We start from the raw sequence: 16,148 nt of genomic DNA, 5'->3' as shown, positions 1-16,148 counted from the left end.
CGCCGATCATAGCCCCCTGGACCCGCGTCGGAAGCTGGGAGAGACAGTGCTCCTTACAGTGGAGACTCCACTCCAGGACGTCACAGGGATCCCAGGAGCACCTCGGTGCGTGCTTTTGTAACCATGGCCTCCCCAGGATCACACTGACAGTGGAACACTCCAGGACCAGGAACCGGATCTCCTCTCGATGGAATAGCCCCACTTGGAGCGTCACTACCGGTGTGCACCCACCCCTTTCCCAGCGGGCGTCCCTGAATGGTTTGTACCTCTAAGTCCTGGGAGCCCCTCTCTCGGGGGAGGCGTAAGTGGTCAAGGCAGGCCTGGGCCTTAGGGCACGTACAGAGATAGATAGAGCGGGGGTTAGAAGAGACACAGTGAGCTTGGATAAGAGTGAGATGTCAGTGGGGAACGGGGCGTGTGGGGCACCGAGTGACGGAGTGTCCCGGCGATCCGCAGTACAGGCACCTTGCCATGGCCAGGCGGCGGTCTCTTTCTCTCCGGGACAGTCTCTGGGAGCCCAGCTGCATAGGGTCGGCATCGGGGGCGGCCGTTGCGCCTTGCAGCACTCCCGGTTGAGTAGGAGTGGGAGCGGGATGACAGGCTGCCAGGCGCTGAGAGAGCTCGATGGATTTCTGGATAAAGCTCTCCAGCCCCACTGTATCCTCATGCACCGCCATGCCCTGCTTGATCTCAGGATTTAATCCCTGTCGATAAACACTGAGCTGACTCGTTCCAGCCATTAGATGCCGCCAGGGTGCGGAAATGACGGCTGTAATCCGAAATGCTGTCGTTCCCTGACGTAAGCTGAGCAGCTGGTCGGCCGTGGTGAGGACGCCGGAAGAGGCGCAAAACACTTCCAGGAAGTGCGCGGTGAACCCAGCATAAGATTGCGTAGCCAGGCTAGCGGCGTCCCACGGCGATTGTACCCAAGCCAGCGCTCTCCCGGAGAGGAGGGAAATGAAGAACGCTACTTTGGATCGTTCGGTGGGGCATCGCGGTGAACCCAGCATAAGATTGCGTAGCCAGGCTAGCGGCGTCCCACGGCGATTGTACCCAAGCCAGCGCTCTCCCGGAGAGGAGGGAAATGAAGAACGCTACTTTGGATCGTTCGGTGGGGCATCGCTGTGGGTGCATCTCAATATATAGATTCACCTGGAGCTGGAAACCGCATTCGGAAGCTGCTCCGGAAAAGGCAACCGGAAGTGCCATGGGGCTGCTGGTGGAAGCGGGGGGGTTTGTTGAGCAGCGGAGGAAGGGAAAGCGGCTCGGAGCGCAGCAATGAGGTCCCGAACCGAATCGGAAGCGGTGCTGGGTTGTTGATACATCGCGAGGTTAGAGCCCGGCAGATCCTGTCCTTTGTTCTCTCTTTTGTCTTTCGATCCGTTATTCTGTCAGGCGAAGTGAAGGAGGCGGAAGCAGAGGCACCAGCAAAACAGGGTTTAATGAAAAGGCAGGCAGAGTAAACACACTGGAAACAGAAAACAATAACGGATGCTGGAGTGGAGCGAATGTGGTGCTTATATAGGCCAGTGTAATGAGGAGCAAGTACGAAATCAGTACGTTGGCGATGAGCTCCGAGCAGGCGGGGCGTGCACAGGAGAAGAAGCAGGGTGCTCCCCGACAGCCTCTTCTTCTCCTGTATAGGTTAATACAAAAATAAATAAATAAAATAAAAGAAGACAAGAAGACCTCAAGACAATTTGTACTGTCAATATGAATTTATAATACAATCAATTCTCTTCAATTTAGAAAAAAACAACTGATTTAGATCATTTGACTATAGATTACAAAAACAGATCAAAAACACATTAGTTAAACGAAGAATAAATTTCAGATATGAAAGGTTCCGTCATACCAATCTCAATTTTCAGTTTGTTTCACTGAGCCAGTCTTTGTCTTTGCAAGTCTAACCATAGTCACACTGTGAAATTTATTTTAAAACTGATCTCTTTTTTGGGCAGTCTCTTTCATCCAAAAAAATTTCACAAGAAAAAATATCCAGGTGTTTGTTGTTGATTCATTTCCCTATCCTTCCTCTCCGCATTGAAATAGAAATAAAGTTTTCTCCCTGTGGCTTGCCAGTCCTAATTCCCTCCACGAAACATGAGAGTTTGGACAACATAGAGTGCAAATTCAAACTGCAAATTTTTGAAAAGTTTGTATACCCTGAAGACATAATTAACAAAACTGGTTGTTAAAATGATTTTGCATGATTTTAACAATCTGAACACTAGCGGCATATAATAGTGTATATTCTTTTATCAGTTTATTACAGGAAAGACCTTGGTATTTTGTTTCGCCATTTTTTTTTTTTTTTTTTTTTTTTGCAAAAACAGAGCACACCTACTGTACTTCATTAGAATCCAACATTTGCACTTAACCCAACTGATATATGAGCCATTGTTTATTTTAATAACACTTGGATTATACATTTGCAGAATAAAAGTACCTACAGGAATAAATAATGCTGCAAAGACATATTAGGAAGGCCTGCACTGCACACAATTCCCTACGCTGTGGGAGCGTCGTGACATGAGACTCCACCATCAGCCGCATGGATCAAGTCAAATCTCTTGTGCTAAGTGTCCGATTGGAAAAGTGACATTTCACAATACATGATGTATAAATGAATGAAGATTTTAACTATATCATCTAATCCTGTATTTCTTGCAGTGTCTTCCACCAGACATTGTTAATACATCATTATATTTAATTATTACATATAATATATTACATTTATATTTAATAAAAGTGTAACAAAATGTTCAGTGTTGGGGGGCACAGTGGTTTAGTGGTTAGCACGTTTACCTCACACCTCCAGGGTTGGGGGTTTGATTCCCGCCTCCGCATTGTGTGTGTTTTGCATGTTCTCCTTATGCCTCGGGGATTTTCTTCTGGGTACTCCGGATTCGTCCCTCGGTCCAAAGACATGCATGGTAGGTTGATTGTCATCTCTGGAAAATTGTCCATAGTGTGTGATTGCATGAGTGAATGAGAGTGTGTGTGTGCCCTGCGATGAGTTGGCACTCCGTCCAGGGTGTATCCTGCCTCGATGCCCGATGACGCCTGGGATAGGCACAGGCTCCCCGTGACCCAAGAAGTTCGGATAAGCGGTAGAAAATGAATGAATGAATATTACACTGGCTTAACTAAAAAAAAAATAAGGTAACAATTTGCATGCATCTTTTTAAGTAATTTAAACTCATTCATTGTTTAGTAAATATCATAAAACTTTTATAGATAGACTAACCCAATTTGTTTAGTACAACCAATATGTTTTGATTTAACCTCTAAAAGCTTAATTAAGTTAAAACAACTTAAATTTTATTACAATGTTTTGGTGATATTAAGTGGGCAAATTTCATAACTCAAGATATTCTAACTTGTCTCAACTTTGTGTTTTTTTTGGTAGTTTTTTCTAGCACAAAATTTTGATAAAACAATATCTATAATGAATTTTAATAGCAAATCTTTTGTTCTAATCCATGCAAATTCAGCTCTGTTTGAAGCAACTTTGCAGTCTCACACAAACTCCAAAAATTACAATATGCAGGATAACAGGGTCCATTATTTATATGATGAATTAGGTCGATGAATTAGCTTAGGATATGCTGTAATTTTAGTTTTAGTGTCGTGTGACAATGTACGGTACATGTACTGTAACAAACTTCATTTTTTATGTTGAAAATGTTCTTCCTTTTAAGCTTTACTGATTAACCCCATAAATCATTTCTTATAGTGTTCTGTTCTTTCTTTCTTTGTGTTATGTAAATGAAGATGTCTCAACTTTTTTTTTTTTTTTTTTAAATTAGCTAACATAATACACAAAACAGGCCAGGTTTTTGGTCAAAGTAAGGACTGAATCTTACACATATTTACAAGAAAAAACCTTTGGATTGGCTTTGAATAAGTTGTCCAAGTTGCTTAATAAAGTAGGAGTGACCTAGCAGTAGGTGTGGCCTTTTTTTTTTACATCACAGCCAACCGACTTTTAAATTTAGGATTCAGGTTTTGTAGTTTCATTTGCGTACAGCTAACCAGAGGGACAAGCAATTCTCCTAAAGTAAGTCTCCTTTGTGAGAAGAGAATGTGCTTATTTTCAGACATTTATTCATGAACATGCTTAAATATTTTTTGTACAGTTCTATGTAATTTATCTAATTATTTTCAAGCACCATTTAGATGGTAAACTATTAAATTATACTATACTACACCACTGATGAATTTTGGAAACTGATTGTTTAGAAACTGTTTATTATTTCTTTTTATAAACAACAGCATTATATTAACAGACTTGTCTTAATACGGTATCATTTTAATGATTAATGCTTCACATAATATAAGACACCTTCTCGTTGGAAAACATTTTAAAAATGAAGTTTAAAAACTTCAAGCTGGCAATAATAACTCTAATTTGTTTTGGACTGCATGGCACGAACAGTGATCTGCATTACTTATCTTGCTCATTGTTTCCACTGTTCTGTTTTTAAAGTATCTCTGTTCTTTCTTCATTTTTGTTCTACCTAAACTATTACAGGGGCTGACATGACATACGCCTTGTCTATTAGCTCGCAACTAAATAAGGTGCGGAGCTCCCACTACCTCAGCCTTCCTCAGGGAGGTCTCTGTCAGGTCACCTATGTTTGGATCGATGAATCTGGGGAGAGCCTTCGGTGCAAAACGCGAACCTTGGAGTCTGAACCCAGCAGCATTGAGGGTATCATAAGCACCTAGACTGAAATTTTGCTCTAACTGAGATTTGTTTAGAACAAAACAAAACCAAAATGTCTAAAATTGTAGTTCGGTCATTTGGACAATGTGCGTTTGGTCTAGTTGTTCAATCTGAATGGCATTATGGGAAAATGGGATAACAGAATAAAAATTCCATGAGTTTCATGTGTTTATTTTGGAAATTTCTACATTTTAAATGCAGTTCACATGTTGACCAAATACTTTCATATTTCAAATTTCTAAAATGAAGGGAAATAAAAACTTTACATTTAAAAATGGATCATCAAATCAAACTCATGTAATTTCCTACGTACACTATATTATCTAATATTTATTACATTTATTAATTTAACCCTTGTAGATGGACTATTTTTGTGATTCTTTCTTATACATAAAACTTCACATTTTAAGGAATTGTCTATTTGAAATAAGGAATTTGGGGCTTTACTTCAAAAAATATAGATATTTTCTTGGTATATGATCAGTAACTGTATCATGGTAAGGAATTTTTAATTTTCGCTTGAGATCTTTGCTTTTCTTGTGCTAGATATTCCAGAGTGGAACTGTGTGTTCCTTAGCATAAACCACCCTGTGACTCTCAACACCATGATCCTGGTTCCTGTATGTATATTCAGAGACCCTTTTATTCTGGACCCCAATAAACTGGTGCTATGTGAAGTCCTCAAGATCAACCGCAAACCTGCAGGTAAAGTCAAAAAAAGCTCATTTGACTAATGGATTAGTAGATTTTATTCATTTAAAATTGATTTAAAAGCTGTATTTTGATTTCATTTGTAGACACTAACCATCGGCATGCCTGTAAGAAAATCATGGAGAAGGTGAAGGATTCCATACCGTGGTTTGGGATGGAGCAGGAGTATACTCTGCTGGGGATAGATGGACGTCCATACTCCTGGCCATCAAACAGTTACCCCAAACCACAGGGTAGTAAATTCAGTCTTTTTTTACTGAATTTATAGATATTATAGAGTACACAGAATGGATTAGATGTTTGGCTATTTTATTATGCAAGATAAAAGGATACGACTTGTCCTATTAATTCTAACAGCTGTTTTTCTTTATCCGTCTATCAGGACCATATAATTGTGGAGTGGGTGCAGATAGAGCTTATGGCAGAGACATTGCAGAGTGTCACTATAAAGCATGCATTTATGCAGGCATCAAAATTTGTGGTACCAATGCTGAGTCGATGCCCTCTCAGGTAATTACCAAATTCCATTTATTTCATTCATTGTGGGATGCATTCTGATATGAGGTGAAGATTTAATAACCACAACTGCACACCTCAATATTCAGAACTCAGTAACTACAGACACAAGTACTATTTAGAACTGTGCGGCAAAATGGAGACAGGTCTCATTTACATGTAATTCTGATGATGTTTCTTGAATTATTTTAGCTCATCTGAGGGAAAGCAATTTTATAAGTTATAACAAGGACTTGAAAGTCAAGTGCCATTATTTAAAGGTGTTTATTTGCTGTTGAATGTCTCAGATGTTTCTTCTCAAGAAAAATCTGAATGAAGAGCTCATAAAATTAAGTGTATGTGTATACCCATGTCTGAAGATTGTCCCATCTAAATATCAATTTAATCAAAATATAAAGTTGTGTCCAAAATGGTAAAAAAAAAGAACAAAGAAAGTAAAAAAGAAAAAGAAGGCTTTTGAAATTATGGGATAGAGCAATGTGCATTGGCTCCATACTGCATTATCTTGGTGGAAGCAGTAGGTAACCCTTGTAATTTTCTTGTCTTTTTTCCATCTTTTTTGACATTTTTAAATCACCAGATATGAATCTAGCCTTTTGAATGGTTCAAAGCAGTGGTGTAGTCCTCAAAAAAAAAGTGGTACACTACTACCCCCGCCCACCTCTTAAACCCCCTGTTCCCTGCCACTCTGCCAAAACAAGAAAAGCAAAAACAACACACAGAATAGTATAACCTTTCAAGGATAGATCTCGTAATAACTATATAACATAAAAACTTTGTATTGTGTAAATCTGTTATTGAATTACTTGAAACTGGAGTACCCGAAGGAAACCCCCGAGGCACGGGGAGAACATGCAAACTCCACACACACAAGGTGGAGGCGGGAATCAAACCCCCAACCCTGGAGGTGTGAGGCAAATGTGCTAACCACTAAGCCACCGTGCCCCCCTTGTTCAGTTAGAGTATGTCCCAAACATTTTTTCTATCTATTGTAACATGGACTGTGGAAAAGTGGCATAAGTTTGATTTTTCTGATGAATCGTCTATTGAACTGCATCCCATAGAGATTTGTGTATTTTTTCAGCCGTGGCGGAAAGCTGATTTTGAGGAAAATTGGGTTGTAGCTGCCTCTCTACATTACTATCATAGAAAAGAGGTGTTATTTGTGTAATAAGAGCGTTTCGCTCAGGAGTTATTGACTCGGGAATCTGTGAATATGCGGCCAACTTTACTTAAATCTGCTTCAGCACGACACCAGCTTCTTTTGATGAAGTAAACTCTCCTCCCTGTAAACACGTCTTATGTGACAGCAGTCGGGGGTGGGGAAAGGGGGAGGAATTCAAATAAAAATAAACCAATTACAACGAAGTTTAGCGAGTTAAAAAATGCGATGCTGTTAAAGGGGAAGAAAAGACAAGGGTAAATTATGGGCGTGTTAAGCAGCAAAACAAGTGGGTATACCGAGGGTATACGCCGGGCATCACCAAATGGCGGACCCGTTAATATTCTAATATTATCATATTAAGCATCTCCTTATTATAATCTAATATTATAAGATTCTATAAGCTTTTTGATATTAATAAAAAGATAAATCTTTCGTTCATGCAAAGTTAATCTAGTTACGACAGGAGCGTCATCAAAAGCCAAGCCAAAAACAGATTGTTTCTCTTCCATACTCCAGAGCAGAAGGTGGCAGTAATGCACCTAATTACGCTGGCAAGACAATTAGGATTCAAACTGCTGACAGGACAGTTACATGCCCATTTCTCTCACTAGGAACGGAAGATGGAAAGGGAGTAAGGAGAGGTAAAGGAGAGAGGAAAAAGGGAGCTGCTCAAAGCTCTGCACTTTTCTTTAATTCAGTAAATCCTGCTTTGTTCTATTTTACTTGAAATGTCCTTTTGCCTAAGGTTCATGTGTAATTAATGTAGTTAATGTTTAAAAAAGGGGGAAGCTCAAAAGTCTTTTGTTTAATTTTTTTCTTAAAGATTAAAAGCACTTTTATTTTATTCAAAAGATTCTGAATGTTTTACATTACTTGAAATATAGGCCCCCCTCCTTGAACCGCCACCTTATTGTGGTGGAGGGGTTTGCGTGCCTGAATGATCCTAGGAGCTATGTTGTCTGGGGCTTTCTGCCCCTGGTAGGGTCTCCCAAGGCAAACAGGTCCTAGGTGACAGGCCAGACAAAGAGCGGTTCAAAAACCCTTTATGAAGAAAATAATAACAAGGTCCGTGACGTCGCCCGGTATGGCGCAACCGGGGCCCCACCCTGGAGCCAGGCCCGGGGTTGGGGCTCGCATGCGAGCGCCTGGTGGCCGGGTCTTACCCCACGGGGCCCGGCCGGGCTCAGCCCGAAGGAGCGACGTGGGGCCGATCTCCTGTGGGCCCACCACCTGCAGGAGAAACCGTAAGGGGCTGGTGCAATGTGGATTGGGTGGCAGTCGAAGGCGGGAGCCTCGGCGACCCAATCTCCGAACACGGAATCTGACTCTAGGGACATGGAATGTCACCTCGCTGGGGGGGAAGGAGCCTGAGCTGGTGCGGGAGGTTGAGAGATACCGACTAGAGATAGTTGGGCTCGCCTCCACGCACAGCTTGGGCTCTGGAACCCAACTCCTCGAGAGAGGCTGGACTCTCTACTACTCTGGAGTTGCCCACGGTGAGAGGCGGCGGGCTGGTGTGGGCTTGCTCATAGCCCCCCAGCTCAGCAGCCATGTGTTGGAGTTCACCCCGGTGAACGAGAGGGTCGGGGAGAGGTCTCTCACTGTTATTTGTGCTTATGGGCCAAATGGCAGTGTAGAGTACCCGACCTTCTTGGCGTCTCTGGAAGGGGTGCTAGAAAGTCTGACTGGGGACTCCGTCATTCTACTGGGGGACTTCAACGCTCAAGTGGGCAGCGACAGTGACACCTGGAGGGGCGTGATTGGGAGGAACGGCCCCCCCGAACTGAACCCGAGTGGTGTTCTGTTATTGGACTTCTGTGCTAGTCACAGTTTATCCATAACAAACACCATGTTCAAGCATAAGGGTGTCCATCAGTACACATGGCACCAGGACACCCTAGGTCGGAAGTCGATGATCGACTTTGTGGTTGTTTCATCTGACCTCCGGCCGTATGTCTTGGACACTCGGGTAAAGAGAGGGGCGGAGCTGTCAACTGATCACCACCTGGTGGTGAGTTGGGTCCGATGGCAGGGGAGGAAGTTGGACAGACTTGGCAGACCCAAACGTACTGTGAGGGTCCATTGGGAACGTTTGGTAGAGTCTCCTGTCAGAGAGATCTTCAACTCTCACCTCCGGCAGAGCTTCAACCAGATCCCGAGGGAGGTTGGAGACATTGAGTCCGAGTGGACCATGTTCTCCACCTCCATTGTTGATGCAGCCGCACGGAGCTGTGGCCGTAAGGCCTCCAGTGCCTGTCGTGGTGGCAATCCCCGAACCCGGTGGTGGACCCCGGAAGTAAGGCATGCCGTCAAGCTGAAGAAGGAGTCCTATCGAGCCTGGTTGGCTCGGGGGACTCCGGAGGCAGCTGATAGTTACCGGAGGGCCAAGCGAGCTTCAGCCCGGGTGGTTGCAGAGGCAAAAACTCGGGTCTGGGAGGAGTTCGGTGAGGCCATGGAGAAGGACTATCGGTTGGCCTCGAAGAAATTCTGGCAAACCGTCCGGCGTCTCAGGAGGGGGAAGCAGTGCCCTGCTCACACTGTTTACAGAATCTGCTGACTTCGACTGGTGACATCCTCGGACGGTGGAAGGAGTACTTCGAGGATCTCCTCAACCCCACCAACATGTCTTCCATTGAGGAAGCAGAGGTGGAGGGCTCGGTTGTGGACTCGTCGATCCCCCAAGCTGAGGTCACTGATGTAGTTGAGAAGCTCCTCAGTGGCAAGGCACCGGGGGTGGATGAGATCCGCCCTGAGTACCTTAAGTCTCTGGATGTTGTGGGGCTGTCTTGGCTGACACGCCTCTGCAACATCACGTGGCGGTTGGGGACAGTGCCTCTGGACTGGCAGACTGGGGTGGTGGTCCCTCTGTTTAAGAAGGGGGACCGGAGGGTGTGTTCCAACTATAGGGGGATCACACTCCTCAGCCTCCCCGGAAAAGTCTATGCCAGGGTACTGGAGAGGAGAATTCGGCCGATAGTCGAACCTTGGATTCAGGAGGAACAATGCGGGTTTTGTCCTGGTCATGGAACACTGGACCATCTCTATACCCTCACCAGGTTGCTGGAGGGTTCATGGGAGTTTGCCCAACCAGTCCACATGTGTTTTGTGGATCTGGAGAAGGCATTTGACTGTGTCCCTCGTGATGGCCTATGGGGGGTGCTCTGGGAGTATGGGGTCCGGGGCCCTCTGTTAAGGGCTGTCCGGTCCCTATATGACCGGAGCAGGAGTTTGGTTCGCATTGCCGGGTGTAAGTCAGACTTGTTCCCGGTGCATGTTGGACTCCGGCAGGGCTGCCCTTTGTCACCGGTCCTGTTCATTATTTATATGGACAGGATTTCTAGGCGCAGTCGGGGGCCGGAGGGAGTCAGGTTTGGGGACCACAGGATTTCGTCTCTGCTTTTTGCAGATGATGTTGTCCTGTTGGCTTCTTCAAATCAGGACCTTCAGCATGCACTGGGACGGTTTGCAGCCGAGTGTGAAGCGGCGGGGATGAGAATCAGCACCTCCAAGTCCGAGGCCATGGTTCTCAGCCGGAAAAGGGTGGCTTGCCCTCTTCAGGTTGGTGGAGAGTTCCTGCCTCAAGTGGAGGAGTTTAAGTATCTTGGGGTCCTGTTCACGAGTGAGGGAAGGATGGAGCGGGAGGTCGACAGGCGGATCGGTGTATCTTCCGCAGTGATGCGGTCGATATACCGATCTGTTGTGGTGAAGAAAGAGCTGAGTCGCAAGGCGAAGCTCTCTATTTACCAGTCGATCTACGTTCCTACCCTCACCTATGGCCATGAGCTTTGGGTCATGACCGAAAGGACAAGATCCCGGATACAGGCGGCCGAAATGAGTTTCCTCCGCAGAGTGGCTGGGCGCACCCTTAGAGATAGGGTGAGGAGCTCAGTCACTCGGGAGGAGCTCAGAGTAGAGCCGCTGCTCCTCCACATTGAGAGGGGTCAGCTGAGGTGGCTCGGGCATCTGTTTCGGATGCCTCCTGGACGCCTCCCTGGGGAGGTGTTCCGGGCATGTCCAACCGGGAGGAGTCCCCGGGGAAGACCTAGGACACGCTGGAGGGACTATGTCTCTCGGCTGGCCTGGGAACGCCTCGGTATTCCCCCGGAAGAGCTGGAGGAAGTGTCTGGGGAGAGGGAAGTCTGGGCATCCCTGCTTAGACTGCTGCCCCCGCGACCCGGCCCCGGATAAGCGGTAGAAAATGGATGGATGGATGGAAATATAGGCCCTAAGTACAGGCTGCTCAAAGCTGTGTTTGCACTTTTTATTTATTTTATTCAGAAGAAATTTAGGGTCTATTGTCTCTTACATGACATGTAGTAAAGACAACTACAGGATTGTTTTCCATTCAAGTGTCATACAAGTTCAGACTTTGAAAACACTTGAAATTTAACAATAATTTATATAGAAATGTGTGTGCGTTGTTGATTTTATTAACACGAGGGTACACTATTTTAAGTGACAATATAAGATTCGGATCTTTGCTGGGAGGAAATTTTAGTTACTGGACCTCTTTGAATTTTAATTGAATACCCCTGGTATACGCTAATATTAAGCCATAGAAGTCGTTATATGCAAGCAGCCCTGGGGAAAAAGTAAGAATACTCCGTATACGTGCGTATGGCCCCAACTACACCACTGGTTCAAAGCTACATGTTGCTAAACATTTTTGCCTGTCATTGTTCAGTGGGAGTTCCAGGTTGGTCCATGTGAAGGAATTGTAGCAGGAGATCACTTGTGGATGGCACGCTTCCTATTGCACAGAGTGTGTGAAGACTTTGGTGTAATCGCCTCTCTGGACCCCAAACCCATCCCAGGGAACTGGAATGGAGCTGGCTGCCACTCTAACTTCAGCACTGTGGCCACTAGAGCAGAAGGAGGGCTGGAGTGAGTGCATTTTTATGCATGGATAGACAAACAGTTGTATTCATATAACATTAATCCCTTATGCTTGTTATTGTGCTTTTCTCCACTATATTAGACATATCGAGAAGATCATAGAAAAATTACACACACGTCATGTCCAGTACATCCGAATCTCAGATCCTCATGGTGGGCAGGACAACCAGAGGAGACTCACAGGCTTAAACAGTACCTCCAACATCCATGAGTTTTCAGCTGCTGTGGATAGTCATGATGTCAGCATCCGCATTCCACTGCAAGTTAGCCAGGACAAGCGTGGATACTTGGAGGATCGCCGGCCTGCCGCCAACTGTGACCCATATGCTGTGACTGGTGCTATTGCTCAGACCTGCCTAATGGAGGATGAGGAGGAACCTGGATATTAACAATTTGTTCTAAAACACTCAAATATACCACTAATTCACATTTTAAAAGAATATCTAACATATAGTATACAAATTTAGCAAACATTGAACATAAATACTGCATTTTTAGAAAATAGATTCATGCTATTTAAAACATACTTTTAAAAACCTTAAATAAATAAAGGTTTTATTAAAACACTTTTTTTTAAAAAAATCATTTCCGGGTAATGAGCTGTTTTGCATAAGCACACATGCACACAAACCTGTTGATATGTTTTCTTACCACCACAACAGGCATAACAATCATACAAACGAATGAAATACACATGCATAATATCTATTAAATTATATTCTCTAGTCTGCAAAGTTCATTCATCAATTCATTTCACAACAGACTTCACCCAATACCCAAGAGATGTTGTAAAAAGCAAGCATTTCATGGAAAAAAAGACTTTCAATAAACATTACACTCTCTCTTCTTCTCACATATAGGTTAATACAAAAGTAAATAAATGAACTACCTCGGGTCACGGGGAGCCTGTGCCTATCTCGGGTGTCATTGGGCATCAAGGCAGGATACACTCTGGACAGACTGCCAACCCATCGCAGGGCACACACACACTCTCATTCGCTCACACAATCACACACTATGGACAATTTTTCCAGAGATGCCAATCAACCTACCATGCATGTCTTTGGACCAGGGGGAGGAAACCGGAGTACTCAAAGGAAACCCCCGAGGCACGGGGAGAACATGCAAACTCCACACACACAAGGCGGAGGCGGAAATCAAACCCCCAACCCTGGAGGTGTGAGGCGAACGTGCTAACCACTAAGCCACCGTGCCCTACGATAATCTTCATTACTTTATTCATAATATCCACATTATTTTAAGTAGGTCAGAGTTAATGTCAGTATTTTAAGTCATTTAGTCATTTAGTCATACCTCTAATTCTAGCCACAGGGGTTGCAAGCCAGTGATTTTTGTGCCGGTCCCAAGCCCGGATAAATAGAGAGGGTTGTGCTAGGAAGGGCATCTTATAAAGCACGGCAAACTGAAACATGCAAATCGTCCTAGATTAACAATGACCGACAATGTCACTGTTGATCTACAGGGTGCCGGTGGAAATTGTTCAAAAGATTTTATTCAAAAGATTCTGAATGTTTTACATTACTTGAAATATAGGCCCTAAGTACAGGCTGCTCAAAGCTGTGTTTGCACTTTTTATTTATTTTATTCAGAAGAAATTTAGGGTCTATTGTCTCTTACATGACATGTAGTAAAGACAACCACAGTATTGTTTTCCATTCAAGTGTCATACAAGTTCAGACTTTGAAAACACTTGAAATTTAACAATAATTTATATAGAAATGTGTGTGCGTTGTTGATTTTATTAACATGAGGGTACACTATTTTAAGTGACAATATAAGATTCAGATCTTTGCTGGGAGGAAATTTTAGTAACTGGACCTCTTTGAATTTTAATTGAATACCCCTGGTATACGCTAATATTAAGCCATAGAAGTCGTTATATGCAAACAGCCCTGGGGAAAAAGTAAGAATACTCCGTATACGTGCGTATGGCCCCAACTACACCACTGGTTCAAAGCTACATGTTGCTAAACATTTTTGCCTGTCACTGTTCAGTGGGAGTTCCAAGTTGGTCCATGTGAAGGAATTGTAGCAGGAGATCATTGCACAGAGTGTGTGAAGACTTTGGTGTAATCGTCTCTCTGGACCCCAAACCCATCCCAGGGAACTGGAATGGAGCTGGCTGCCACACTAACGTCAGCACTGTGGCCACTAGAGCAGATGGAGGGCTGGAGTGAGTGCATTTTTATACATGGATGCACAAACAGTTGTATTCATGTAACATTATGCCCTTATGTTTGTCATTGTGCTTTTCTCCACTATATTAGACATATCGAGATGATCATAGAAAAATTACGTGCACATCATGTCCAGTACATCCGAATCTCAGATCCTAATGGTGGGCAGGACAACCAGAGGAGACTTACTGGCTTAAACATTACCTCCAACATGCATGAGTTTTCAGCTGCTGTGGATAGTCATGGAGTCAGCATCCGCATTCCCCTGCAAGTTAGCCAGGAAAAGCGTGGATACTTGGAGGATCGCCGACCTAGTGCCAACTGTGACCCATATGCTGTGACTGGTGCTATTGCTCAAACCTGCCTAATGGAGGATGAGGAGGAAGATCTCCTGAGTGACCTGGATATTAATGATTTGGAGTAAAACACTCCAAATACCACTAATACATATGGCTATATTGAATTTAATTAATGAATATGTTAGAAAATAGATTTGTGCTATTTAAAACATGCTTTTGAAAAACCTTAATTATGACAGAGAAATTGCATAGTGTCAATATAAAGCGTACATTTTTTGCAGTCACCAAAATGTAGTGATGCCCTCTCAGGCAATTTCCAAATTCCATTAATTTCATTTCCATTTGTGTCATTTGGCAGAAACCTTTATACAGAGTGACACACATTTTATACAACTGAGGGTTAAGGGGATTGCTCAAGGGCCCAGCAGTGGATGCTTGATGAACCAGGGAGTCAAACTCACAAACTTCTGAGCAGGGGTCCAACACCTTAACCACTAAGCTACCACATCCCCTATCTATACTCCCTGACCACTTTATTGAGCAAAACTGTACACCTGGTCATTCAGATAAGATAGTTAACCAAACAACCAGTCAGGGCAATGAAATGCATAAATATAGATACAAGAGCAAAATGGTGAAAAAATGTCATCCAATGACTTAATATGATTATATATAGGCTGATAGGAGTATTTTACTGTTCCCAAAGGTGTTCAGTGGAGTTGAATCAGAATCAGGGTTTTGTGCAGGACACTCGAGTTCTTCCACTCCAACCTTCTCAAACCATATACCCATGGAGCTCGCTTTGTGCACGAATACATCATTATGCTCAACAAGCTTCTGCAGGTGTGGATGTTAGTGGAAGTCTCATGTCTCATCATCATCGTGCAGTATGAATTGTAATTTTATCAAATGATGGACACGAATGCTTATGTTGTTTATTGACTCCAGTTTGTTAACATGGTTGGATTTTGTTCATGGTGTCTTGATGGATTTAATAACCACAACTGCACACGTCAATTTTCAGAACTCAGACACTCAGACATATAACTGTGGATTATTTGAAGTACAATTTAGAATTGCTATTCAAAATATCACATAAGGGGCAAAATGTAGATTTTAAAAAATCACTAATAAATAAATAAATAAATAAATAAATAAATAAATAAATAAATAAATAAATAAAGAATTATATATTAGAGGTAACTGATCACTTCATTTCATAACAGATTTCACCAGGGGGCAGCAAATGCAAGCACTGAATCTTGAGGACCACAAACAGATGTTTTTAATTTAAAATTAGTTTAACGCTACAGCCATGTAGAGCATGTGTCCAATCATTACTATGGTTCAGGTTTTTTATATGTGAAAATATGTGATCCAGTAATCAGATTTCTTTTTATTATTTTGTTCAGATAAATGTGCAGCTCATACTTAAAACGATTTTAAAGTTCATAAGCAGGCATTCAGTCACAATTTGTATTTTATGATCTAATTTAGCATGATATAAGAATTTCTTTGATCTTTTAATACATATTGGCCATAATATAATAGGACTTTTGTTTTGCTATATGTATAGGCTTAGTGTATCTCAGAAATACACGTACAAACAATGTATACACAATTAAAGACTA

The 16,148-nt window shown here is 43.2% G+C and overlaps 1 protein-coding gene and 1 pseudogene across 1 annotated transcript; both read left to right on the top strand.

The window, feature by feature from the left end:
- Positions 1 to 3,916: 3,916 nt before the first annotated feature.
- On the top strand, positions 3,917 to 12,814 carry LOC113640079 (glutamine synthetase-like). The gene is made up of 7 exons (XM_027142423.2): positions 3,917 to 4,063; positions 4,538 to 4,717; positions 5,279 to 5,437; positions 5,530 to 5,676; positions 5,826 to 5,953; positions 11,809 to 12,008; positions 12,103 to 12,814. The coding sequence occupies exons 2-7, from the start codon at positions 4,546 to 4,548 to the stop codon at positions 12,407 to 12,409; spliced, it is 1,113 nt and encodes a 370-aa protein (XP_026998224.2). The 5' UTR covers positions 3,917 to 4,063; positions 4,538 to 4,545; the 3' UTR covers positions 12,410 to 12,814.
- A 669-nt stretch (positions 12,815 to 13,483) lies between these two features.
- LOC113640072 lies at positions 13,484 to 15,253 on the top strand (annotated as a pseudogene).
- Positions 15,254 to 16,148: the final 895 nt, after the last annotated feature.

Source organism: Tachysurus fulvidraco, chromosome 21 (assembly GCF_022655615.1).
Source record: "Tachysurus fulvidraco isolate hzauxx_2018 chromosome 21, HZAU_PFXX_2.0, whole genome shotgun sequence".
NCBI classification, from domain to species: domain Eukaryota; kingdom Metazoa; phylum Chordata; class Actinopteri; order Siluriformes; family Bagridae; genus Tachysurus; species Tachysurus fulvidraco.
Note: the sequence above shows the minus strand (reverse complement) of the source record. Positions and strands in the feature narration are given on the sequence as shown.